At 42.2% G+C, this 27,766-nt stretch overlaps 1 protein-coding gene across 1 annotated transcript; it reads right to left on the reverse strand.

The window, feature by feature from the left end:
* Window positions 1-3,903: 3,903 nt before the first annotated feature.
* Window positions 3,904-27,026, reverse strand: LOC311586305 (uncharacterized protein; the record flags this gene model as incomplete). Its single annotated transcript, XM_084762275.1, has 5 exons — window positions 3,904-4,039; window positions 15,373-15,876; window positions 17,018-17,078; window positions 17,271-17,397; window positions 26,937-27,026. 5 exons carry the CDS (start codon window positions 27,024-27,026, stop codon window positions 3,904-3,906), a joined length of 918 nt encoding a protein of 305 aa, XP_084618401.1.
* Window positions 27,027-27,766: the final 740 nt, after the last annotated feature.

Here is a 27,766-nt window from a genome sequence, read left to right on the forward strand (position 1 = left end):
TTGCTATCTGTGTAAAATCCTAATCCACTGCTTTAAGAGTTCATTTTGTATGCTTCACCGACCTCTGTCACATTCAGATTTATTGTTTAGTTCTGGACCATGCTCTATTTTCTCTTTTGTCTTCTCAGATAAGTCATATCTGGTGCATTAGCTTTTATGTGGCCATATCCATGAACTGTGGGTCACTAAGGTTACACTTAAGTCCACTTTCTATGTCTTTGTGCATTATATTACTCCATTTCCAGGTCGAGAGACTTGCTGTAGTAGAATATCATTTACCCTTGTACACCATAGTATACAACACTGTTTGAAAGATGTGATGTCAAAAAGAGAGAGAGAGAGAGAGAGAGAGAGAGAGAGAGAGAGAGAGAGAGAGAGAGAGAGAAAGAAATGTTCAATTTCCAGCAAAAATTCAATAGGATCCAAACAAAGCTCCTAACAATTCATCAGAGGAAACTTGATTCCAAAGCTATATGATAGGAGAAAACTCATAATTTTCTATGGAAGTGTGAGGAAATAGTATAAACGTTGGTACAGTGTGACTCCTGAACTTACCACAAACATTGCACAATCAATATTTGTGGGAAAAAAAATGAGGGAATGGAGATAAAATGGCAAATACATAAGTTTAAATTTATATTTCAAGTTTCATCAAAATACCTAAGGAAATTCCACCAGGGAAAGTGTGACCTTGACCAAGTTAACTATGATTGTATGTGTAACAAACACAGACTTCACTATGAAAAGCACTCAGTTACCCCTAAACTGTTCTATTTCTGCCTTGTAGCTACTACTAATCTCTCTTACAGAGAGGCTCCATGCTCTAGAGCTCTCTCAAAATGTGATGAGAAAGGTAGTCCTATGGCCCTACAGCCCCTCATGCCCCCTTGTGGTGGCAGACAAATTCAGCCCCACTAAATCCCACAAAGAAAACAATGTTGTAGAATAATTTGTCTGCTTCCTGCCAGATGTATTATGTCACAAGGTGTGAAATCTGCCCTGTCTATGTACTGTGTGCAGCTGAGAACCCTCTGCTTCTCAGAAAGTCCATTTGTACCCTGAAACTGAATTTCCGTGAATCATACCATTGTGGCTGGTGGTATCAGAAAAATAAGTATTGATGAAGCATAATCCGCATCAATTACTTTCTATCAGTTCCACACTATTTATACAATTGACACAAAAATTGACTGTAGAATGTCAGGTTCAGTACTTCTAGAAACTAGGCCTTCAGTTTTCCAGTCTGTCTTCCTACTGCACACGAAAACCAATGCCTGTATGTGTACCCTAGAGAGTGATAGTATAAGCTCTACTGCTTTCCACTGCTTGGGCTTCTAAGCTGAGGCTTCTAAAGGGAATCCACACTCAGGTTTTCCAGAAGCCAAAGACCTCCGCCCAGATCACCACAGAGACCAACACATTCACAGTGTGAACCACAGTCCATCTCAGTCCCAGCAGATCAGACTCTGACATACCACTACACTTTCTCCTCCTGGCCATGGGGCTGCTGCCTCCACAGTCACCATGGTGTGGCATGTGGTATTCCTCACAGTTCCCTACAGCTGCATCAGAGAAGAATCCTGGAAAAGACATGTAAGCTACCTTCCTCTCAGGCTCCTCTTTCCTAAACCTGCCCAGAGTCCCTCATTAGCTTGGAAAATCCATCTTGGCCTTTGGAAGGTAGCAGCTCCTCTACTGGGGGATCAGAGGTCAAATACCTCAGACAGTTGGAGCCTTCCCAGCTCCACCCTTGCTGCCTAGGGCCATACAGAGCACTACTATGGGGAATTTGTTTTTAAAGACTTTTTCAATCTCCCAGAACACTTCTTGTTTCTTTTTCAAGGCACATATGATGTTACACACTCAATATGCAGTACAGCCATTTCTATTCCATCGCTGGGAAGTCCTGCATCTGAACCTCAGTCAAATTCAAAGAGTAACAAAGCAAAAAAGTGAATTTGAATGTAAGGTAAAGTGGAAAGGAGATAACTGTTCATCTGCATGGTGGAGTAAGATAGTTATAGCTGAGAGCCAGAGACACCAGCGAGGGGGAGGGGGTCGTGGGAGGGTATCCAGAGTGTACATGCTCCTGAGTCATATGAAGAAAGGAAGGAGGGGATGATCATGAGGAAGACCTAGAAGTCAGGGTTGTAAATGATAGAGGAAAAGCACCAGGTAACCCCAATGATTGGACTACATAAGGAAGGGAAGCTAGGAGAAGGGCAGCCCAACACTAGGCTAGAGGGTGGGGTATGCCAACCATTACCTTGCAGTAAGTAGGGACAGTGATGCTAGGAGAACCTGACAGCCAGGTTTCTTTCTTTCTTTCTTTCTTCCTTTCTTTTTTTTTTGTTTTTTTGTTATTTTGTTTTTTTGTTTTTTTATAGGCACCCAGAACTTTTTCTCAGGGTTTAAGACTTAACTGTAGGGAGAAATGAAAAGGTTGAAGTAACTTCAGGATAATCTAAATCATTATTTTAAAATTTGGAACAGGTTGTATGGTCCAAAATATTTCAGAGACTAAACATGTAGTAGAGCACACCAAGATTTACTCCCATCTTTTCTCTCACCTTGTACGTTTTCAAACAGGAAAAATTCTTGTCAAGTAGAGCTAGACTAGTCTGCGCATTTATTCTGCGTTGATAGAACTGAACAAATTTCAGAAATTTGGTATTTAGAAATGAGTTCATTTCCTCATGCTTATTCTTGATTGCCTTGGTCTGTGACCCTCCAAAATGAATAGTTGGATTTTCACTGATCATCTTAAATTGACTACTCATTGCTAATACCCATTACTGTGAAATGAGTAAACCTTTCACTTTTCTTCCTCCCCATCCATTTCTGTGCTGTGACTACATCACTTCCAAGTTGGTCAGGGAAAACAATTCTTACTCAGGTCCCCTTTATTTGTAACTCCCCCCCCCCCCCCGCAAATCCAAGGAGGATAGAGGACAATCATTCACTGGTGCCCCTTTCTCCTGATTTCCTTGTTAGGGCCTTGCCTGTAAGGAAGTGAAGGACCGCCTTCCAGGCAGTGGGAATCAGAGGGTTAGGTGCTCAAAGAAATCTTAACTACACAGCATGAAGAAAGGGTGATCTACAGGTGCTGTTGCTCTAAGCAGAAATAAATAAGAAAGCCTCTGAGAAAAAGAATGAGTATTTTAATTATTGGAAAACATTGGCATGAGCAGAAACAAATAAAAAATTAGAGCAGTGATACATAGAAAAGTGAATTGTAAAAACACCATCAATTAACTTTTTAGAAAGATAAATCTAATTTGGAAAACACATAGGTAGATTGACTTTGTAAAAGAGCAGAAACTTCTCTGGTAGAGGGAATGGCATTAATAAGACCGGATTGACCTTGCCCCTATGTGCAATGTTAGCTGCTGAGATCTTTAACCTGACACACACAGCTTCAGCCAATGGCCCCTTAACTGAAATTGCAATAGTCACTAGATCAAGCTAACCTAACCAAATTGTAACCCATCATCCAATCAGCTTTTATTCCCATGCATGAATTAATAAAGCTGGCAAGTTACAAATCCACATACCCTGCTAGAATCAGGTCCTTCTTCACAATGGGGACTTCTGCCTGTAGCTGAGTCTCAAAACTTAGTCTGTGATCTAGCTATTGTCTATTCCGTTCCACTGGGCATTTACTGCAGACCTTCTGTTCTGCTCTGAAAGCAGAAACTCTCCTCCATCTTACTGAAATGGTCAGTTGATTACATTACTCAAATGAGTTACTTTGTTTCTTTCTTTGTTTGTTTTATTTTTAAGACAGTGTTTCTCTGTGTAGCCTTGGGTGTCCTGAACTCACTTTGTAGACCATGCTGGCCTGGAACTCACAGTGATCCCCTGTCCCTGCCTCCTGAGCATTGGGATGAAAGGTGTGTGCCATTACCGCCAGGCCCCTACTGGGCAGCCACCCTGAGCTGACCAGGTCACAACTGCTGAACCTGTCTGTTCTCCCTTCACCGTGTTCAGGCACATCCCTTCTTCCTGGAATCGGGGTGCATAGCTTGCAAAGCCTATCCTTCAACATGGAGCGGAGTATTCAATCTGTGCCACAACTGAAAGGGTACCCAAATATTCAAAATTAAGGAGAGAGTTTAGTAAACAAAAGTTTTGTTTTTGTGGCTTCATGCTGTGTACAGCTACCTTTCACATGATAGATATGAAAAACAGCTGGGACCAAAGAAAGATTCCTTCTATCAGTCCATTCATCTAGAGACCCGTGACTAACATAGCTGTGCAATTTTTTTTCACTTTCCCACTCGGGAAGAGTTGTAGGCTAACAACAGTGTTTCCCAGTGTTTGTCATCTGTTTCCTGCTTTTCTCCCAGGGTTGTCTCATAACTCCCTGGTAAAAAGAAGCAGTAGTTTGCCTGTACCCAGCCTGAAGACACAAAACTAAAGTCTTGTCTCCTAACATTGCTCTTTACCAGTGGGACATATGGATGACTCCACTGCAAGTTGAGAAATGGGCTCTTCATTTACCGACCTACATACAGGAGGAAGCAGGGGAAGTGGCTACTGGCTGTGTGAGTTGTTGATGTCAGGGTCACTGTCCACAGAGGGGAGGAGCAGGAGGCTGTGCTGAGGAAGCACAAGCAGTGTGTCCTCCCCGGGTTAGTTGGGAAGACAGATGTTGAGGCCATTGGAGGACAGTGCTACTGAAATGCAAGTATCTACAGCTCTGGAAAACGTTTAGCCGTGGGTAGGAAGCTTGGGCCAGCAACCATGATTCTGTGCCCCTCCAGAGCATGCTAACCTGGAGAGGTGTATATGTCACTCAAGACAAAGTTGCCAATCAGGACCTCCAGCTAGAGACACGCCCCAGGTCAGATGGGGAGGCGGGTTCTTCCCGTAGTCTTGCTGAAGAATCAGCTTTGTGACTGTGCAGACTTGGGTGGTTCCTCGTAGTGTGCTCTGTCCTCTGGTGCTGGGTGTTGTGAGAGAAGCTCAAGCAAGTTCCGAAGTCCCGACATGGTGAATGGAGGGTCACTGCCCAGAAATGGGAGGAGCAGGCTGCTGTGGAGAGCTAGCTGGAGTGGTGGGGCTGTGTGGGAAGACAGACCAGTAGGCTATTGGAGAATATGCACACGTGTTACTGAAATGCCAATCTCTGCAGTTCTGCAAATGGACTGGTAGCCTGGGCCATGAGCTATTGTGCTGTGTCCCTTCAGGACACTGCAATTCTAAGGGAGGTGCTCATGTCACTCAAGACTCGCTGGCCAATCAGAGCCTCCAGGTGGACCAGCCAGTATGAAGATGAGACACTTTCTTCTGGCTGCCATGCACAAGTGCAGCTCTTTAGCTGAACTTTCTTTAATGGTTCTGTGTGATGTGCATTGAGCACTGCTGCTGAGTGCTGTGAGGGAAGCTCAAGCAAGGTCCAAAATGACAACCTGGTGAGCTCAGGGTCACTGTGGGCTGATGGGTTATCTCCACAGGTGAAATAAGCCAGTGGAAGCCAGATAGAATGTAAAAATGGCAAGTTTACTTGGGAACTGAAATTCCTGGGCTAGTTCAGTAGCCTCAGGGGACAGGACCGGAAGAAATCGCACCCCACCCCCCAAGTATGGCAACAAGGATTGCAGGTGAAGGAAGATGAAGTATCTGCCACCTGCTGTACTAGGGAAGCCCTTGGCCCCAGGGGTGGGGCTTGGAGCATCTGAAGGAATGCTAAGAATGTGCAGAGGCTTTCCTTGCAGGGGGCAGGGTTGGAGAAAGAGGTGGGATGTCACAGAGCATTTAGGGGAGTGGGAGGGCAACTGCAGGTGCCACCTGACCACCCACAATGCGGAGGATCAGAAAGGTGAGCTGCAGGAGCAGGTGTGGTGGGTCTTCCAGGGGGCTGTGTGATAAGCAAAGGCCAGATGAGGCCAACTTTGGGGTCCTATCTGACCCTAGTGACTTCTTGGATCTGGACCTGGCTCTGGCCACTGAATAACTTCCTATGGGGCTGCATTTGGGCAATTCTTTTGGAGCTTGGGCTGGTGTATAGAAATGCTCTAGGAAGGATGCCAACCTTGAAAAGCCTTATTTTCTGTGGGATCTTCTACAAGTTCTGCCCTTAGCATTTAACATTTAGGTGTAAGATCCTCTCTCTCCTCTCGAGTTTGTCTCATTGTATGAAGCGTCACTTGACCTCATAAACATCTCCCTTTTATTTCATTTCCCCCTGTGAGCGGTATACAAGATGCTATTCTTAAAAACCTTATTAGACATGAGACATAACTTGTCCAAAACCTCCTGACCTCAGCTTTTGTACTTTCTATCTTCTACTTCTCCTTTCTTTCTCATCCTCTGGAACCTTCCACTTAGGACTCTGTCACTGATGTTTGAAGGCACTGGTGTCCTTATGAAATACTTCTGTCACTATCATTGCTGGGTAACTGTCTTAAGTGGCTAGGCTTGCTGTGTCCAGTCCATATTTAAATTGTTCAAAACATAACCTGCAGACTAAATTTAAAGAAATTTAAGGGCAGCAGCATGTAGAATGCAAAATCTGTTTTTAGCTGTCATTACAGAGATTTTTTATTAGTAATTTTTTATTTGTTTGTATTATGATGTCTGGGTGACAAGGCATAGTATTCTAGGACCGCTGCATCTAATGTCTTGGAGAAAAGTCTTTCCAATAAAGCTATGCTAACTCAGGGGGGCCTTGACGGCTGTCTGTTTCCCAGAGAAATGGCCTTGCTTTCTTCTTGACTAAACTTCCTAAGTTCTTTAATTAAAGGAGTGTACCAAAGCAGTGTTTTGAAATAACTTATTTGTCTCAATTTGAGAACTGTCCATTTCCATATCAGGAATAAAGATTTTCATGTGGATCATGGCTTCTGTCTTCAGAACAGAACAGCATGCACAGTTTATGTTTACATTGCAGGGTGAAGCAGGACAGGCCATAACTAGCTCACAGACTAATGTTTAGGACAGTCAGCTGCGAGAGCCAATAATATGAAGAAAGACCTGATTGGGCAAAGATGAGTGATGATGTCATTTCCCAGCATTTGAATGGAAACAGACCAGATCGGTGGGTAAACATTTTCATATCAGTTAGCTGAAGCAGTTTTTTATTCATATTATTCATGCAGAATCAAGCAATAGGTAAACCCTTCTCTGCCGTAGACTCTTTTTGTGAACTGTGTATACTTTGCAAGAAAGTTTCCAAGTCCCTTTCTGAGGATCTCCAGCAGCCAGGCAGGGTTGTCTCAAGTTTTGGCCCTAGAATCCCCCTACATCATTCCCTGGGTGCCCCCTTTTTACATCTTCTGCTCACCTGGGTGCCAACTACATATGTTCCATGAGAAGGGTTCTCAGATGTTCAGCTTGTGGTGTTGGGCTCTCCACACCTCCAGACAGCAACACCCCAGGACTGCAGAGCTGCTGTGGCTAAATCTCCACAGTGCTGGGATGAGCGATCACACTCCTGGAGAAACTGAGAAGCTGAAGCCATGGAAAAGGCAGCAGCACCCAAAGCATCAGTTGTAGTTGCTGCTGACAGGGAACTCACATGGTGGGAGATTTGTTCAACTGGAGCTACTCTGTGAGCTCCAGTCCCAACTCTATTGTAGGTTTAGATTTTTCAAAACCTACTTTATTTAGGGTTCCTAAATCCTTTTATCTTCCTTTAATGTACCAACCAGAGATAGGAGAGAAAGAAGGTTGATAGAAAAAGTGGGTGTGAAGTTGTTTAGAAGCAGTTCCTTGAGGCGATTCTGTACTTCCTTGGCAGGGTACCAGAAATCCAGTCTAATAGGAAGCACCAAACAATACCATGAGTCAGTGACAACAGATGATAAATGCTTGTTCTGCTTGAGTTAAAGATACTTGTGTGTTCTGTTGGAGTTAAGCAATATTACCCTGCATTGTTTCTTTCTCAGGAGAAGAGTAGGGTTCTAGAACATCCCCAGTGTCCCCTACCTTATATCCCATCGAATCAGTTTAAAATGCTTTGTCTATCCACCTAGGCACAGTGTAGCAGGAATAGAATTAATTCTTCTTACCTGGGTAGGACACAATATACCTGAAATAAAATTGATTCTTCCTGATTATCCTTTTAAATTACCCTGTGAATGGTCTGGGTCACAGTGTCCTTTCACAAACCCATACTTTGTTCTTAACCAGTCAGTCTTTGTTAAATGGTCAGTAAACTATCTCTGATCTGAGTTAGGTGTCCACGTGGTCAGTGTGGGCTATTCCTGAACTCCAAGAGGCCAAAGCGAGCCGGCTTCTAGGATTAAGAAGGTTTCAGCTGCAGATAAGCCAATTAAAGCAGGTAAAAATGTTAATGATGAGGCATGCTCTCATCAGAATGGCTGACTGCTATGTCTGTGAGAGATTATATTGATTGATGATTGATGTGGGAGGCTCTTCCACTAGGGTTGCAGTATTCCTTATCAAGTGTGCTTTGGTTGGAAAAGAGATCAGGCTGCAAATAAGAGAGTGCTCAAGTAAGCAAGCAAGCCTTGGAACAATTTTTGTCCATAGTTTTTGCTGTAATTTTCTAGGTTGAGTTTCTATTCTAACCTTATACAGTGTTGGACTGTGAACTGAAAGAACCATCTAAAAAAAGCAACAAGTGGGGCAAAAGTAAATGCAGTCTGTGGGTTTAGAGAAAAAACAGAACTAGGTAGTTTTAGATGGCATTCAAATCCTGAAAGAGAGGAAGGGATTTTCAAGGAGCTTAGCACCAGTAAATAGACAGCCCTACATCTGCATTGGGAGCCTAAGATGGGCAACATCCATTCTTGCTACACCTTAAATGAATGGAACGTATAGGCAAAGTGATTGCAAAGACGGAACTTCATATAAAACCTGCTGCAACTCTGCTCCATGGGTGGCATATTTCATCTCAGTTTAGAAACCAAAGTGTCAGGATCACCCATTGCTGTACTGTTTTTTTAAAATTATTTATTCATTATTGATACAGTAGCTGTCTGCAGGCCAGAAGAGGGCACCAGTTCTCATTATCGATGGTTGTGAGCCACCATGTGGTTGCTAGGAATTGAACCCAGGACCTTTGGAAGAACAACCAGTGTTCTTAACCTCTGAGCCATCTCTCCAGCCCCCATTGCACTGGTTTGTAAGACAAGAATGATGCATAATTCAAGGTCATGTATTCTGTCTCTGTGATTTCAGTTCAGCCTTACTCCAGCTATTTATCTTTTGCAGAGCCAGTGCCCCAGTAAGGAAACTGTGAGTTTTCATTTCACGAGGCTTTAGATATGTACCCCGTGTGGCATTTTAAGGCCATAAGATGTTGAGATACCTAAGCTCTGAGAAATATGTCATGGAGAGAAGCATATACCGAGTTAAAGTAACAAAACTGAGTGATGAATGAGAAATTGCAGTCATAGGGCTATCTACACTCTGTGAAACTGAAGCCCCATGTATCTGAGACAAAGCTAGGGTACTTGGTGTTTGAGTTGCTGGATTTTTTTTTGTCTCCGTCCAATCTTGCCTCACTATATGTACATTCCTCTCAATTGGAATGGGAAGGTTTATTATGTTCCATTGTATATTGTAAAGATATAACCTGTTTCCAGATTTTAGAAAATATAGCTATCAAAAGATTATCTGGAATGTCAAAAGGGTCTTTGTTCTCTTGAATACTCTATGACCTGTTGCAGACCAATAGGATCATTGAAGTTGATTAAAATGCATTTTCACTGTGAGTCCCTAATGACCAATATCAGAATATAATTTGTCAAATCAGAAAGACTCTAGGTAACGTCATATCTTTAAACACATATCTCCCCTTTTTGGGCCATCTTAAGGGAGCTTTTGTACTAGGAGTTTACCTAATTTTTTGTGGATGAGATTTGAGTGTCTGTTGACTCAACCCATTTTATGTTTTGTTTCTACTGTGTTGAGTTTGAAATTGTTCAGCTTCCTTCTTATGCTGTCACACATTCACAACTATAGGCTGTACCCCTAAATCACATAAGATATAGTAAAAACCGGTAGTAATCAATGTTAAGCTATTTTGCTCACCGTATTTTAATTAATTTTTAAATTAATTTTAATTTTAATTAATTAATTTTAATTACTGTACTAAATAATTAAATCACTTTACATCCTGACCTGTCCCTCCTCTAATCCCAGTCCCACGACCATTCCCCCTTTCCCCAAGTAGCCCTCCTTCTCCTCAGTGAAGGGGAGGCCCACAAGTGTTATCAACCTCCCCTGGCATCTCAAGTTGCAACAGGACTAAGAACATCCTTTCCCACTGATGCCTAAAGAGGCAGCCCAGATAGGGAAAAAGGGATCCAAAGTCAGACAGCATAGTCAAGATGGCTCCTATTCCCGTTGTTAGTGGACCCACACGTTCACCAAATTGCACATCTTCTATATATGTGTAGTCAGCCTATGTATCTCTTTGATTATGGTTCAGTTTCTGTGAGTCTCCATGAGCTCATGATAGTTGACTGTAGGTTTTCTGTGGTGTCCTCAATCACCCAGGATACCTCTATCTTTCCTCCCAACCTCCCCCAAATTCCCTGCGCTCTGCCTATTGTTTGGCTCTGGGTCTCTGAATTTGTTTCCATTAGGCGCTGGAGGAAGACTCTCAGAAAACACTTATGCTAGGAACCTGTCTGCACATACAACAGAGTGTCATTAATAGTGTCAGAGATTGGCTCTTTCTCCTTTGGATAGGTTTTATGTTGAGCAGTAAGTTATTTGTTTGCCATTTCTTCAATCTTTAATCCATCTTTTTTTTTTTTTTTTTTTTGGTTTTTTGAGACAGGGTTTCTCTGTGTAGCCTTGGCTGTCCTCGACTCGCTTTGTAGACCAGGCTGGCCTCGAACTCACAGCGATCCGCCTGCCTCTGCCTCCCGAGTTCTGAGATTAAAGGTGTGTGCCACCACGCCCGGCTCTAATCCATCTTTATCCATATAGTTTTTATAGGCAAGATAAATTTTGGGTCAGAGGCTTTAAGGGTGGCTTTGTGTCCCCCTCCCTCCACTGGAAGTCCCTCCTGGCTATAGTCTTGGCAACTTGAGAGTCTTAACTCCTGATGCTACAGGTCTCAGTTAGAGTCACCCACATAGACTGCAAGGACCCTTCCTTTCGCAAAGATGCCCCCTTCCCCAGAAGAGTGTTAATTCCTAACATGGCTGTTCTCTTAAGAGATCACATGCAAAGACTTTCTTAGGCTTATGTAACCCAGCAGGAAAGAGATCACATCCAAAGGTCTTCGACATCTGTGTGATCCAGTTGTAATACAAAACATGCCTATAATCCAGGAGACAGAAGCAAACAGATTTGAGTTTAAGGCCCGCCTGGTATAGAGCAAGTATCTAGTAAAGAAAAGTAGATCCATTTATGGTAATATAGTCCTTTAATCCTAATTGAAGGTTAAGTGAATTTAAAGAAGGAAGCAGCACCCAAGCTCGATCGTGATTTCATTGTGTGGAAGAAGAGGTGATGAATCAGAGAAGATGTGGTAGAATAGGATATGGCCAACTCCCACTAGAGAGAGCCCAGGGAAGCTACTTAAGAGGCATTTGTGCAGAGAGAGGAAGCAGCTTTACCAGGAACCAGACCACAAACAAAATGAGATGTCTTTCTCCTGCCAAAAGCTCAATGATGGTTCCATTACTTTAGGGGTTTTCTTCTGCTAAAATCAAATTAAGCTCTTAACGAATGAAGGATTATAAAAGGTGTAGTCTTCGAGGTAAGTAAATACTTTTATAGAAGTGGATCAGGGAATAATGCTTTTACAAACAGTATTGCTGCTGGGCAGTGGTGGCATATGCCTTTAATCCCAGCACTTGGGAGCCGAGGCAGGCAGATTGCTGTGAGTTCGAGGCCAGTCTGGTCCTTAAAGGGAGTCCAGGACAGTCAAGGATACAGAGAGACCCGGTCTTGAAAAACAACACACAAAAAAACCCCAAACAAACAACAAAACCAAACGATAACAAAAATACTATTGCTACCCAGCACATCTTCCACAGTGGGCAGATGAAAAACACAGTTTTATTAGTCAAGGTTCTCAACATGAGCACAACTGGTAGAGTGGATCTCATTCTGTGTATTTTGAAAGTAAATTTTTTGAATGTCTCACAACTGTGGCCCAGCTAATTCAACCTGGGCTATCTACCAAAAGATGTAAAGACTCCAGAACTTGTTTGATCCATGAGGCTGGATGTCTTATCTGGTGCTCAGTATACCCCAGAAGTCCAAAAATTAGGATCTAAAGACACTAGAGGAATGAAAATTAACTAGCCAAGACTACTGAAAACAGGCAAAGAAAGAAAGCTTCCCTCTTCAGTATTTTCTTTATATGTAGGTTGACACCCATAGCTGTGGCCCTGATTAGAGATCAATATTATCATCTCAAAACATCCACATTAAAGAAAGGTCTTTCCAGTTTGAAAGCCTTATTTCAGAAAACCCTCTCCATTAAGAAAGCATGGGGTACTATATTGTGATTCTGGACAAGTTCATATAGAGTTCTGCCTACTTCTACTCATGCCCAACTAGCACATCCATGTCTAAAGATGGTCGCAATGTAAAGGCAGAGACATCTGAGGCCACTGTTGGGTAAAAATCATGCAGGAACATATATAAATTACAAAAAGAAGGACACACTTGCTTTCATGGAGGACTCAAAAGAATTCATTTTAACTAGCCCTGTCTGCTCTGACTGAGGCCTGTGACATCACTGCAGAGAATTCCATTCCTTCTTTTTTTTCTAAGCCTTGTTTTTATTTTATGATGACAGGTGTTTGTCTGTATATATTTGTACACAGTGCCTACAAAGGCCAAGAAGATCTTAGATGTCCTGGGGCACAAATTACAGCAGGTTGTTAGCTACCATAGAGCTTCTGGAAATTCATAAAGCATCTTCGTTACTATCTGTTGCTCTAGTCCCAGGCGTTCTGACACCATCTCCTGGCCTCCCTGGAGCCAATCCTAAATCGCATACAAAGACGTGCATTCTGGCAAAACAGGACTCTGACTAGAATTAACCTGTATGGGCAAAGGTTGATGTAAGGCGTGGCTACAAAATTTATACTAATTTGATATATATTCAAGGATAGTAACAGGCCTCGAAAGTGCTGGGGTTACTGGCATGCTACCTGAAACTTGTATAAATAAATCACTTGATAGCCTGTGTGTCACAGCAGGGAAGCAGCATGATTGCTAGTCTGTCACCTGAGACATTACCTTGAACATCATGCCTGCCTCACTCCGTCCTTGTTGATTCCCTATCTCGTCTAAGAGCCCTCTGCTCAGCAGAGACCCACTGACACTTCTCTCCCTGCTGGGGAAGGCGCCCTCATCCCCACCCCTCCCTCCCTTCACACCTCCACTCCATCCTCTACTCCAGCCTCACCCCCAGCCCTAGCACAACTGTGGGTTTTTGTTTTCTTTTTAATCACCTTTCCACTGAGCATGATGTGTTGATTAACTACAGTGCTCTAAAATGATTATCATCTCTTTCCTGCTTTCCTCCCAGGTTTGTTTCATATCTATCAGGTGAAAGGTAGCTGCAGTTTCCCTGAACATAGCATGAAGACAGAGAACCAAAATGTTGTTTCCTACACTCTCTTTAATTTGGAATCTTCTGTGTACCCTTTCACTCTGGGACAGACTGATAACTCCACTCCAAAATGAGCAAAGGCTTTGCAAGTTGTGCATGCTGATTCCAGTAAGAAGGGAAGTGCCTGACGGTTTAGCTGGGACCTCAGACAAGCTCAGAAGTTGGGACCTGGTGAGCTCAAGGTCAAAGGGGGGAGGGGCTGGCATCTGAGATCAGGCAGCCTGAGTGGCTGGTTCTGCCCTGGGGTGAGTGCAAATGTGGAAATGCAGGCTCTTGGAGAACAGGTAGGAGTGCTACTGAAATGCAAATCTCTCCACCTAAGAAAAAAACACTGGTCCTGCAATGGAAGCCTGTGCCAGGAACTACTGTGCTGTGTCCCTTCAGCACACTCTAGCCATAGGGAAGTGCTCCTGTCACTCAAGACTCAATGGCAAATCAGGGACACCAGGAAAGAGAGAAAGAGTGTTCTTCCGGGTGCCATGTTGTAAGTTCCTCTCTGTACTGGAGTGGACTTGAGTCACTGTGTGAGATATCCTCTGAGTGTTTTTGCTGGGTGCTGTGAGGAGAGCTCAGGCAAGGTCAGAAGACACAACATGGTAAGTGCAGAGTCACTGCTCACAGTAGGGAGGAACAGGCAGCTGAGCAGAGGAAACTGGTGTAGTGGGTCTTCCCTGGGGCTGCGAGATAAGCAGCAGCAGATGGGGCCAACTGTGAGGTCCTTTTCGTTCTTAGTAATTCTCTGGACTTGGTGATGGTCTCTGACTAACTGCACTGTGTTGATTACATCTACCCAAAGCATTGGGAGCAGGGCCTTGTGAGTAGAAACATCCTTGGCAGGATTACAAACTCAGACCCCTAGTTTCTCTAACTTCTTCTAAAAATCTGTTCTTAGCAAGTCACATTTAGGTCTAAGATATATTTGGAAGCCCGGCATTGTGGCCATCGCCCCAAATCCCAGTACTCAGGAGGCAAGTGGCTCGCTGTGAGTTAAGGCCAGCCTGGTCTACAGTGTGAGTCCCTGGCAGCCAAGGCTAACACAGAGAAGCAATGCCTCGAAAGAAAGAAACAAACAATATATATATGTATATTTATACATATGTATATATGTATGTATATATGTCTGTGTGTGTGTATGTGTGTAATTAATTAACGTTAATTCATTTTAACTAGCCCTGTCTGCTCTGACTGAGGCCTGTGGCATCACTGCAGAGAATTCCCTTCCTTTTTTTAATTTTATGATTACAGGTGTTTGCCTGTATATATTTGTACATAGTGCCTACAAAGGCCAAGAAGATTCCAGATCTCATGGGGCAGAAGTTATAGAAGATTGTTACCTACCATAGAGCATCTGGGAAATTCATAAAGCATCTTCATTACTATCTGTTGCTCTAATCCCAGGCATTCTGACACCATCTCCTGGCCTCCCTGGCCACCAGGCAAGGATAGGGTACAAAGACATGCATTCTGGCAAAACAGGACTCTAATTAGGATTAACTGGTATGGGGAGAGATTGGTACAAGGTTTGGCTATAAAATTTATGTTGAGGCTCCATAGCCCAGGGCTACATGACTTCATGACTTTCATCAAATCCATAAACCCTATTTATTCTTGGTGCTTTTGTTTGTTTGTGGATTTTTTTGGTTTTGTTTTTGGTTTTGGTTTTTGAGACAGGGTTTCTCTGTGTAGCATTGGCTGTCGTGGACACACTTTATAGACCAGGCTGGCCTCTAACTCCCAGCAATTGGCCTGCCTCTGCCTCAGGATTTCTGGGATTAAAGGCATGTTCCACCACTCTATAAATGCTTTCATGCCTTTGAAGATCCCTGTGCCATGCAAAGGCTTTACCACATTGTTTACATTCATAAGGTTTCTCTCCTGTATGAATTCTTTTATGCATTTGAAGATATCTGTGCTGCCCAAAGGCTTTACCACATTGATCACATTCATAAGGTTTCTCTCCTGTATGAATTCTTTTATGCATTTGAAGATATTTGTGCTGCCCAAATGCTTTACCACATTGATTACATTCATAAGGTTTCTCTCTAGTATGAGTTTTCTCATGAATTTGAGGAGAACTTTGATGGTCAAACATCATAAAACATTGTTCACATTCATAGGGTTTCTCTCTAGTTTCTGTTCTTTTATGAATTTGGAGACTACTGTGACTTACAAAGGCTTCACCATACTGAATATCTTCATATGTTTTCTCTCCAAAAGGAATTATTTCTTGCCTTTGAGGATGACTTTGACCTGACAAAGATTTACCAAACTGAGTAAAGAGAGGGGGTTTTCTTCTATTATATCTTCTTTGATTCCTGCAAAGATAATGGGCACATGTCAAAGTTATATCACATTCATTACACTGAGGAATCTTTTTATCTGTGTGCTTGAATTTTACATTTTTGTTTAATTTTAAAAGTAATCAGATCTCATGATACTATCACTTTATTGACTTTCATTTTTCTCCTGTCTTCATGTGTTATTTTGTATCTTTGAATAGCCCTGTGATTGTACGTTCATGTATTGCATGGACCACATTTATAGCATCCTTTTACTATAGAAGAGGTTTTTCACATATTGGAAGAGAACTGGGAGAAGTCAGATTTACCACTCTGATTGCATTAAAATTTTTCCTATCACGTGAGTCATACTACAATTGCAAAGTGAACCGAGGCAAACAGAGGCAATCCATGTTGATAGTGTTCATGGTAGCTTTTCTGCAGTGTGAGTTTGTGGATATATTGCCAATAAAATTGGAAAAGCCGTTAATTTTAAACACATATTACATTCAGAAATTCTACAAGTTATAGGTACTACTACAAGTATTCTAACTCTTCTGAGGAAGAGGGGGTTATATTGGTTTTTTCAACGTTCCTATGCCGATAGTGCCTGTATCCATTGTGATAAATGACATATCTATTAAAGAAGATAACAAATGAAACGGTTTACCCTGCATTCACAGTCTCACTTTTTGTTTTTTTCAGTGAAACACTGCATAGGGATTAGAGTTTCTACACAACAACATTCTTCACTTTCATAAATTGTCCCTCTCACTAAACTTAACAACATTACTGCAAATATAATATGAACACACAGCTTTATGATGGACTACTTGTTTATTAGAAAGTTTTGGACATAGACTTATCGCCTACTTAATGTGGATATCTTCTGCATGATCTAAGTGGTGTGAGACAGAGACTAGCAGTTCTGTCTATCACTATAATTCAAATGGTGATATCTGTTAATGCATTGTTTTCTTATCTTCTTTTTTAGAGAAATGTCTTACAAAAAATAAATCAGCTACCTGATTTTGAAGTACATGGTTTTGTCAGAATTTAATAATCATTGATACACTTCAAACAGTGCATATTTCCACTCTTGCTCTCTTTAGAACTTAAAGGATGCACTAAAAGTAATTCAGAGGCATATTTGTATCAACTTGCACATGAAAATTACCTTCTAGATCTTCTAGAACTTTCAAGATTCTCTTCAATCTTATGATTTTCCCAATTGTAACCTAAATTAGAGTATGAGAAAATGCATGATATATTATTGGAAAGTAGGCAAAATTCAAGTAACTTTTTAGTAAAAATGAGATTTACTCATCTCATTCATCCTCATTTTCAGTTGACATTACAATAACAAATAACAGCAACGGAGAAAGAGTTATTGCTAGATTTTTAAACCAACATAAAATTCACAGTCCTACCTATGGCAGTGAGGTTCCTGTGGGTCTCCAGCATCACGTCTTTGTAGAGACTCTTCTGAGCAGGATCCAGCAAAGCCCATTCTTGCTGTGTGAATTTCACATTCACATCATCATAGGTCAAAGCATCCTATAATATGTCATACAGGGGTGCAAGAGAAAGCATGATAGTGATAACAGTGTAGCTGGATCCTTTACTGACAATATATTCATATAATTCTGTGGCTTCCTCCATTTATTTCCTGATACAGATGTTCTAATGTAACCAAGTCATTTTAAAAGGATCCTGAATACAGAGGTCCACATCTGTCATTCTTCAGCCCTTGAATAGTGTATAGGCTTGCAAGATAAATGCCAATCAACAGAGAAGAGGGGAGGGAGGTAGAAAAACAATTTAGGAATCCTGGGCTCATGTCAGAGAAATTGTATAAACAATTACTAATGATAAAAATAAAATTTAAGCTGAGTATATTTTCCCATGCCTGTAATCTCAATAGGCAAGGTGCAAAGCCTTCAGTAGCACTTTTTAATTCAATCTGTAAATGGTATGAGAAAACACTATAGATACAATACCCTGTACAATAGCCACAAAAAATTTAAAACACCATGGTGTAAAACCTAATAAGCAATTGAAAGACTTGTATGACTATAATCTTAGGCTCTGATAAAAGAAACAATAAGAAATCAGAAGATGGAAAGATCTCCCATGCTCATGGTTGGATGGAATAAAGAAGTAGAAACTGCCATCTCACCTAAAGCAATCAATAGTTTTAATGTAATGCCCATAAAAGTTACAACACAATTCTTTGTAAACCTTGAAAGAGAAAACCTAACGTCATATAGAACAACAAAAAACCCAGCAGAGTTAAAATTTTTTCTGCGTAATAAAGAAACTTCTGGAGGTGTCAAATAAAAGAACACATGGTACTGGCATTAAAAACAGACCAGCTGATCAATGGAATTGAATCAAAGACCCACAAATAAACCCAAACTCCTACTGACACTCGATTTTTGATCAAGAAACCAAAACTGCACAATGGAAAAAACAAAGCATCTTCAGCAAATGGTCCCGGCCAATCTCGATGTCTGCATCTAGCAGAAGACATGGAGATCTGTGTTTCTCACCTTTCACAAAACTCAAGTCTAAATGGATCAAAGACCTCCACATAAAACTGGATAGTGTAAATCTAATAGAAGAGAAAGTGAAGAATAGCCCTTAACACATTGGTAAAGGAGACAACTCTCTGAATGTCACAGGCACTAAAATCAACAACTATAAATGGGCCCTTATAGGACTGAAATCTCCTGGAAGGCAAGGGATACTGTCAATAGGAAAAAATGGCAGATAGCTGACTGGAAAAGACCTTCACCAATGCTATGCCCGACAGAGGGATAATTTCAAAAACACAGAAAGAACCCAAGAAATCAGACACCAATAAATCAAATCATCCAAGTACATAATGGGGATAAGAGCTAAACAGAGAATTCTTAACAGATGAATCTCTAATCTCCAAGAAGCTGTTAAATAGACGTTCAACATCCTGACTCATCAGGGAAATGCACATCAAAATGACTCTGATTTCCATCTTACACCTGTCAGAATGGCTAAGATCATGAACCTCAGTGACAGGACACGATGGTGGGGAAGTGGAACAAGGACAACATGCCTCCATTTCTGGTGAGAAAGACAACTTGTACAACCATGTTGGAAATCAATCTGGAGGTTTCTCAGAAAATTGTTACTAGACATACTTAAAGATCTACCTACCTCAACAGCTATACCACTCCTGGGCACATAAATAAAATAAGCTACACCATAACACAAGGACACTTGCTCAACTATGTTCACAGAAATTTAATTTATAATAGACAGAAAGTGGAAAAAACACAGATGTCCCACAACTGAAGAATGGATAAAGAAAGTTGGAACAGTTACAAAGGCAATACCACTCAGCTATTTAAAATTAAAAAAAAAAAACAACTTACTTTGATTACCAGGAAAACTAGATGGATGAAACTAGAAAAGATGGGTGGACATACTAAAGATCTTAATGAGTGAAGTAACATAGATCCAAAAGATGTGAATGGTGTGTACTTACTTATAAGTGGATATTAACCATGGATATGGAATAGCCATAGTGTAATCCACAGAACCAAAGAAGCCAAGAAGATCTTAAGGGAGGATGTTTGAAGTCCACTCAGAAACTAAACTAAAATAGATATCTGAAATAGATGAAGGGAAGGAACTAGGTGGGAGAAGAGAGGAGAGGTAACAGGGGTGGCATCAGCTGTGGGGAGAGTAGGGGAAGTGGGACCAGGAGAGAGAGCAGACATCAGTAGAAGGGTGTAAAAGTAACTTTTATTCTCCTGAATCAGTCGTTGTCTAGGAGGCTTACTACCTCCTCTGATGTCCTAGGTCTAGACCTGGAAGCTTTTAGCCTCTATACAATCTAACCTAGGCCTAGAATATTTTCAGCCTCTGAGATACACTGGTTTTTGTTGGTGTTGTAGGTTTTCTTTTTGGTTGTTGTTGTTTGTTCTTGTTATTTTGTTTTTGCCAGACAGGGTTTCTCAGTGTAGCCTTGGCTATCCTGGACTCACTTTGTAGACCAGCCTGGCCTTGAACTCGCAGCAATCTGCATGCCTCTGCCCTCTGAGTGCTGGGATTAAAGGCAGGAGCCACAACACCCAGCTTGAGATAGACTGCTTAAAGAGCGCACCCTTACTTGTTCTTTCTGAGCTCTGGGCTGGCTGGTTCAACTCAGCTGTTCTGGCTCAAACTCTTCTCACAGCTGACTTACTTAATCTAGTTTCTCTCAGCCCAGAATTGCTCTGCTTAGCCTCAAACTAACTCAGCAATCTGCTCTAATCTTCGGGATTATTCACATTATCTGCCTTATTCTCGGCAATCCATCTCTCTATTGCTGTCCTGGTAAAACTGCTTCCTTTCTCTGTACAAATGCCTCTTGAGTAGCTTCCCTTGGTTCTCTCTCCTGGGAGTCGGCCATATCCTCTTCTACCAAATCTTCTCTGATTCATCACCTCTTCTTCCACACAATCATATCACTTTCAAGCATGGGTGCTGCTTCCTTCTTCAAATTAACTTAAACTTCAGTTAGGATTAAAGGACTATATCACCATGCCTGGATCTAAGCTTTTCTTTACTTGATGCTTGTTGTATAACAGCTGTCTTTAAACTCAAGTCTGTTTGCTTCTGTCTCCTGGATTAAAGGCATGTTTTGTATTACAACTGGATCACACAGAGGTTGAAGACCTTTGGATGTGATCTCTTGACTGCTGGGTTACATACACCTAAGATAGTCTTTGCATGTGATCTCTTACGAGACCAGCCATCTTCTGAATTAACATTCTTCTGCAGAAGGGGGCATCTCTGGGAATGGAAGGCTCCTTGAAATCTACGGGTGTGACTCTAGCTGAGACCTGTACCATCAGGGGTTAAGAGCCTGAAGTTGCCAATTACTATAACCAGGTGGGACTTCCACTAGAGGTTGAGGGACACAAAAGACACAAAACCACCCTTAATGCCATCGACCCAAAATTTATCTTGCCTATTAATATTAAAGAGATGAAGTTGGATCAAAGATTGAAGAATTGCCAAACAAATAACTTCCTGCTCAACATAAGACCTACCCAAAGGAGAAAGAGCCAATCTCTGACACTATTAATGACACTCTGCTGTACTTGCGACAGGTTCCTAGGATGAGTGTTTTCTGAGAGTCTTCCTCCAGCAGCTGATGGAAACAGATGCAGAGACCCAGAGCCAAACCATAGGCAGAGAGCAGGGAATTTGGGGGAAGGTTGGGAGAAAAGATAGAGGGATCCTCGGCAGTTGAGGACACCTGAGAAAACCTAAAATCAACTATCTTGAGTCCATGGGGACTCACAGAAACTGAACCATAACCAAAGAGGATACATAGGCTGAACCTAGATCCCCTATATATATAAGATGGACACTTTGGTTAACATGAGGGTCCCCTAACAATGGGAATAGGAGCCGTCTTGACTATGCTGTTTGACTTTGGAACCCTTTTTACCTATCTGGGCTGCCTCCTTAGGCATCAGTGGGAAAGGATGTTCTTAGTCATGCTGCAACGTGAGATGCCAGGGGTGATTGATAACACTTGTGGGCCTCCCCTTCACTGAGGAGAAGTAGGGCTACTTGGGGAAAGGGGAAATAATGGTGGGACTGGGAGTAGAGGAGGGAAAAGTTACGCTGTAAAGTAACTTAATTGATTAGTTCATTAATTAAAAAGAAGGCTAGCAAAATAGCTTAACATTGAATACTAACTGCTTCTACTATATCCTATGTGACTTAGGGGCAGGTCTATAGTCTGGGACGCATGACAGCATGAGAAGGCAGCTAAACAGTTTCAAACACAGCACAGTAGAAACAAAAACATAAAATGGGTTGAGTCTACAGACACTCAAATCCCATCCCCAGAAAGACATCTAGGTAAACTCCTACTACAAAAGCTCCCCTAAGATAGCCAAAAAAGGGGAGATAAGTGTTTAAAGATATGACGTTACCTAGAGTCTTTCTGATTTGATAAATTATATTCTGATATTGGTCATTATTGACTCACAGTGAAAATGCATTTTAATCAACTTCAATGATCCTAACGGTCTGCAACAGGTCATACACTATTCAAGAGTACAAAGACTCTTCGGACACTCCAGAAAATCTTTTGATAGCTATATTTTCTAAAATCTGGAAACAGGTTATATCTTTACAATATACAATGGCACAGAATAAACCTTCCCATTCCAATTGAGAGGAAGGTACATATAGTGAGGCAAGATTGGATGGAGACAAAAAAAAAATCCAGCAACTCAAAAAACAAGTACCCTACTTTTGTCTCAGATATATGGGGCTTCAGTTTCACAGGGTGTAGATGGCCCTATGACTGCAATTTCTCATTCATCACTCAGTTTTGTTACTTTAACTCAGTATATGCATCTCTCCATGATATATTTCTCAGAGCTTAGGTATCTCAACATCTTATGGTCTCAAAATGCAACACGGGCTACATATCCAAAGCCTGGTGAAATGAAATCTCATAGTTTCCTTACTGGGGCACCGTCTCTGCAAAACATAAATAGCTGGAGCAATGTTGAACTGAAATCACAGAGACAGAATACATGACCTTGAATTGTGCATCTTTCTTGTTTTAAAAACCAGTACAATTGGGGCTGGAGAGATGGCTCAGTGGTTAAGAACACTGGTTATTCTCCCAAAGGTCCTGGGTTCAATTCCCAGCAACCACATGGTGGCTAACAAGCATCTATAATGAGATCTGGTGCCCTCTTCTGGCCTGCAGACAATACTGTATCAATAATGAATAAATAATTTTAAAAAAAAACAAAAACAGTACAGCAATGGGTGATCCTGCCTACTTTGTTTTCTAAACTGAGATGAAATATGCCAGGCTTCCTGGGCATGGTGGCGCACGCCTGTAATCCCAGCATTTGGGAGGCAGAGGCAGGCAGATCGCTGTGAGTTCGAGGCCAACCAGGTCTACGAAGTGACTCCAGGACAGCCAAGGCTAACACAGAGAAACCTTGTCTCAAAAAATGGAAAAAAAAAAAAAAAAAAAAAACAAAGAAAGAAAGAAAGAAAGAAAGAAAGAAAGAAAGAAAGAAAGACACCAGGCATGGACCAGAGTTGCAGCAGGTTTTATATGAAGTGCCTGCTTTGCAATCACTTTGCTCATACTTTCCATTCATTTAAGGTATAGTAAGAATGGATGTTACCCATCTTAGGGTTCCAATGCAGAGTAGGGCTTTCTCTTTGCTGGTGCTAAGGTCCTTGAAAATCCCTTCCTCTCTTTCAGGATTTGACGGCCATCTAAAACTACCTAGTTCTGTTTTTTCTCTAAACCCACAGACTGCACTTTCTTCTGCCCCACTTGTTGCTTTTTCAGATGGTTCTGTCAGCCCACAGTCCAACATTCTCTAAGGTTAGAATAGAAACTCAACCTAGAAAATTATAGCAAAAACCATGGACAAACATTGTTCCTGGCTTGCTTGCTTACTTGAGCACTCTCTTATATGCAGCCTGATCCCTTTTCCAACCCAGGCACACTTGCTAGGGAATACTGCAACCCTAGTGGAAGAGCCTCCCATATCACTCATCAATCAATATAATCTCTCACAGACATAGCAATCAGCCATTTTGATGAGGGCATGCCTCATCATTAACATTTTTGCCTGCTTTAATTGGCTTATCTGCAGGTCAAAGTTTCTTAGGCCTAGAAGTCGGCTAGCTTTGGCCTCTTGGGGTTCAGGAATAGCCCACACTGACCACATGGACACATAACTCAGGTCACAGATAGTTTACTGACCATTTAACAAAGACTGACTGGTCAAGAACAAAGTATGGGTTTGAGAAAGGACACTGTGACCCAGACCATTCACAGGTTAATTTAAAAAGATAATCAGGAAGAATCAATTTTATTTCAGGTATATTGTATCCTACCCAGGCAAGAAGAATTAATTCTATTCCTGCTACATTGTGTCTAGGTGGATAGACAAAGTATTTTAAACTGATTCCATGGGATATAAGGTAGGGGGTACTGGGGATGTTCTTGTGCCCTACTCTTCTCCTGAGAAAGAAACAATGCAGGGTAATATTGCTTAACTCCAACAGAACACACAAGTATCTTTAACTCAAGCAGAACAAGCATTTATCATCTGTTGTCACTGACTCATGGTATTGTTTGGTGCTTCCTATTGGACTGGATTTCTGGTATCCTGCCAAGGAAGTATAGAATCTTCCACAAAGAACTGCTTCTACACTAGTTCACACCCCTTTTTTCTATCAACCTTCTTTCTCTCCTACCTCTGGTAGGTACATTAAAAGGAAGATAAAAGGATTTAGGAACCCTAAATAAAGTAGTTTTGAAAAATCTAAGCCTACAATAGAGTTGGCACTGGAGATCACAGAGTAGCTCCAGTTGAACAAATCTCCCATCCTGTGAGTTCCCTGTCAGCAGCAACTACAACTGATGCTTTGGAGCTACTGCCTTTTCCATGACTTCGGCTTCTCAGTTTCTCCAGGAGTGTGATCGCTCATCCCAGCACTGTGGAGATTTAGCCACAGCAGCTCTGCAGTCCTGGGGTGTTGCTGTCTGGAGATGTGGAGAGCCCAACACCACAAGCTGAACATCTGAGAACCCTTCTTATGGAACACATGTAGTTGGCACCCAGGTGAGCAGAAGATGTAAAAAGGGGGCACCCAGGGAATGATGTAGGGGGATACCAGGGCCAAAACTTGAAACAGCCCTGCCTGGCTGCTGGAGATCCTCAGAAGGGGACCTGGAAACTTTCTTGCAAAGTATACATAGTTCACAAAAAGAGTTCATGGCAGAGAAGGGTTTACCTGTTGCTTGATTCTGCATGAATAATATGAATAGAAAACTGCTTCAGCTAACTGATATGAAAATGTTTACCCACCGATCTGGTCTGTTTCCATTCACAGGCATGAGTTAATACATGCTGGGAGATGACATCATCACTCACCTTTCCCCAATCAGGTCTTTCTTCAGCTTTTGCAGCTGGCTGCCTTAAACATAGTTTCTGAGCTAGTTATGGCCTGTCCTGCTTCACCCTGCAGTGTAAATATAAACTGTGCATCCTGTTCTATTCTGAAGACAGAAACCATGATCCACATGTAAATATTTATTCCTGATATAGAAATGGACAGTTCACAAATTGACTAAAATGAGTGATTTTAGAACTCTCCTCGGGTACACTCCTTTAATTAAAGAACTTAGGAAGTTTAGTCAAGAAAAAAGCAAGGCCATTTCTCTGGGAAATAGACAGCCGTCAAGGCGCCCCTGAGTTAGCAGAGCTTTATCAGAAAGAGTTTTCTCAAATACAGATGCAGCTATGCTAGAATTAATATGCCTTGTCACCCAGACATCATAATACAAACAAATAAAAAATTACTAATAAAAAATCTCTGTAATGACAGCTCAAAACAGATTTTCATTCGACATGCTGCTGCCATTAAATGTCTTGAAATTTAGTCCCAAGGTTATGTTTTGGACAATTTAAATATGGACTGGACACAGCAAGCCTAGCCACTTAAGACAGTTACCCAGCAATGATAGTGACAGAAGTATTTCTTAAGGACACCAGTGCTTCCAAACATCAGTGACAAACTCCTAAGTGAAAGGTCGCAGAGGATGAAAAAGAAAGGAAAAGTAGAAGATAGAAAGTACAAAAGCTGAGGTCGGAAAGTTTTGCACAAGCTATGTCTTATGTCTAGTAAGGTTTGTAAGAATTGCATCTTGTATACTTCTCACAGAGGGAAATGAAATGAAAGGGAGATGTTTATGAAGTCAAGTGAAGCTTCATACAATGAGACAAACTCGAGAGGAGAGAGAGGATCTTATACCAAAATGTTAAATGCTAAGGGCAGAACTTGTTGAAGATCCCACAGAAATTAAGGCTTTCCAAGATTGGCATCCTTCCTAGAACATTTCTATACACCAGCCCAAGCTCCAAAAGAACTGCCCAAATGCAGCCCCATAGGAAGTTATTCAGTGGCCAGGTCCAGGTCCAGGTTCTGGAAGGCACTAGGGTCACATAGGACCCCAAAGCTGGCCTCATCTGGCCTCTGCTTATCACACAGCCCCAGGGAGGACCCACCACAACAGCTCATGCAGCTCACCTTTCTGATCCTCCCCATTGTGGGTGTTCAGTTGGCATCTGCAGTTGCCCTCTGCCTCCCCTGCATGCTCTGTTCAATCCCACTTCTTTCTCCAACCCTGCCCCCTGCAAGGAAAGCCTCTGCACATTCTTAGCATTCCTTCAGATGCTCCAAGCCCCACCCCTGGGGCAAAGGGCTTCCCTAGTACAGCAGGTGGCAGATACTTCATCTTCCTTCACCTGCAATCCTTGTTGCCATACTTGGGGGGTGGGGTGCCATTTCTTCTGGCTTTCTCCCCTGAGGCTACTGAACTAGCCCAGGAATTTCAGTTCCCAAGTAAACTTGCCATTTTTACATTCTATCTGGCTTCCACTGGCTTATTTCACCTGTGGAGATAACCCATCAGCCCACAGTGACCCTGAGCTCACCAGGTTGTCATTTCAGACCTTGCTTGAGCTTCCCTCACAGCACTCAGCAGCAGTGCTCAAAGCACATCACACAGAACCATTAAAGAAAGTTCAGCTAAAGAGATTCACCTATGCATGGCAGACAGAAGAAACTGTCTCATCTTCATACTGGCTGGTGGACCTGGCGGCTCTGATTGGCCAGCTAGTCTCGAGTGACATGAGCACCCCCCTTAGAATTACAGTGTCCTGAAGGGACACAGCACAATAGCTCATGACCCAGGCTTCCTGTCGAGGGCCATACATTTCCTGATATGCAGAGATTGGCATTTCAGTAGCACGTGTGCATATTCTCCAATAGCCTACTGGTCTGTCTTCCCACACAGCCCCACCACTCCAGCTAGCTCTCCACAGCAACCTGCTCCTCCCATTCTGGGCAGTGGCCCTCCACTCACCATGTCGGGACTGAGGAACTTGCTTGAGCTTCCCTCACAACACCCAGCAGCAGAGGTCAGAGCACACCACGGGGAAACATCTAAGCCTGCACAGCCACAAAGGTGACTCTTCAGCAAGATTCCCAGAAGTACTCACCTCCCCATCGGACCTGGGGCGTGTCTCTAGCTGGAGGCCCTGATTGGCCACTTCGTCTTGGGTGACATAGCCACCTCTCCAGGTTAGCATGCTCTGTTAGGGGCACAGAATCATGGTTGCTGGCCCAAGCTTCCTTCCCAAGGGCAAACTTTTTCCAGAGCTATAGAGACTTGCATTTCAGTAGCACTGTCCTCCAATAGCCTCAACATCTGTCTTCCCAACTAACGCGGGGAGGACATACTACTTGTGCTTCCTCAGCACAGCCTCCTGCTCTTCTCCTCTGTGGACAGTGACCCTGACCTCAACAAGTCACACACCCAGTAGCCACTTCCCCTGTTTCCTCCTCTATCTAGGTGGGTAAATGAAGAGCCCATTTCTCAACTTGCAGTGGAGTTATCCATATGTCCCACTAGGTAAGAGCAATGTTAGGAGACAAGACTTTAGTTTTGTGTCTTCAGGCTGGGTACAGGCAAACTACTGCTTCTTTTTACCAGGGAGTTATGAGACAACCCTGGGAGAAAAGCAGGAAACAGATGACAAACACTGGGAAACACTGTTGTTAGTCTACAACTCTTGCCGAGAGGGAAAGTGAAAAACAATTGCACAGCTGTGTTAGTCAAGGTTCTCTAGGTGAATGGAACTGATAGAAGGAATCTTTCTTTGGTCCCAGGTTTTTTTCATATCTATCATGTGAAAGGTAGCTGTACACAGCATGAAGCCACAAAAACAAAACTTTTCTTTAGTAAACTCTCTCCCTAATTTTGACTATATGGGTACTCTTTCAGTTGTGACACAGATTGAATACTCCACTGCAAGTTGAATGATAGGCT

The sequence above is a fragment of the Acomys minous genome, assembly GCF_964271855.1.
Source record: "Acomys minous genome assembly, chromosome: 16".
Lineage (NCBI taxonomy): Eukaryota > Metazoa > Chordata > Mammalia > Rodentia > Muridae > Acomys > Acomys minous.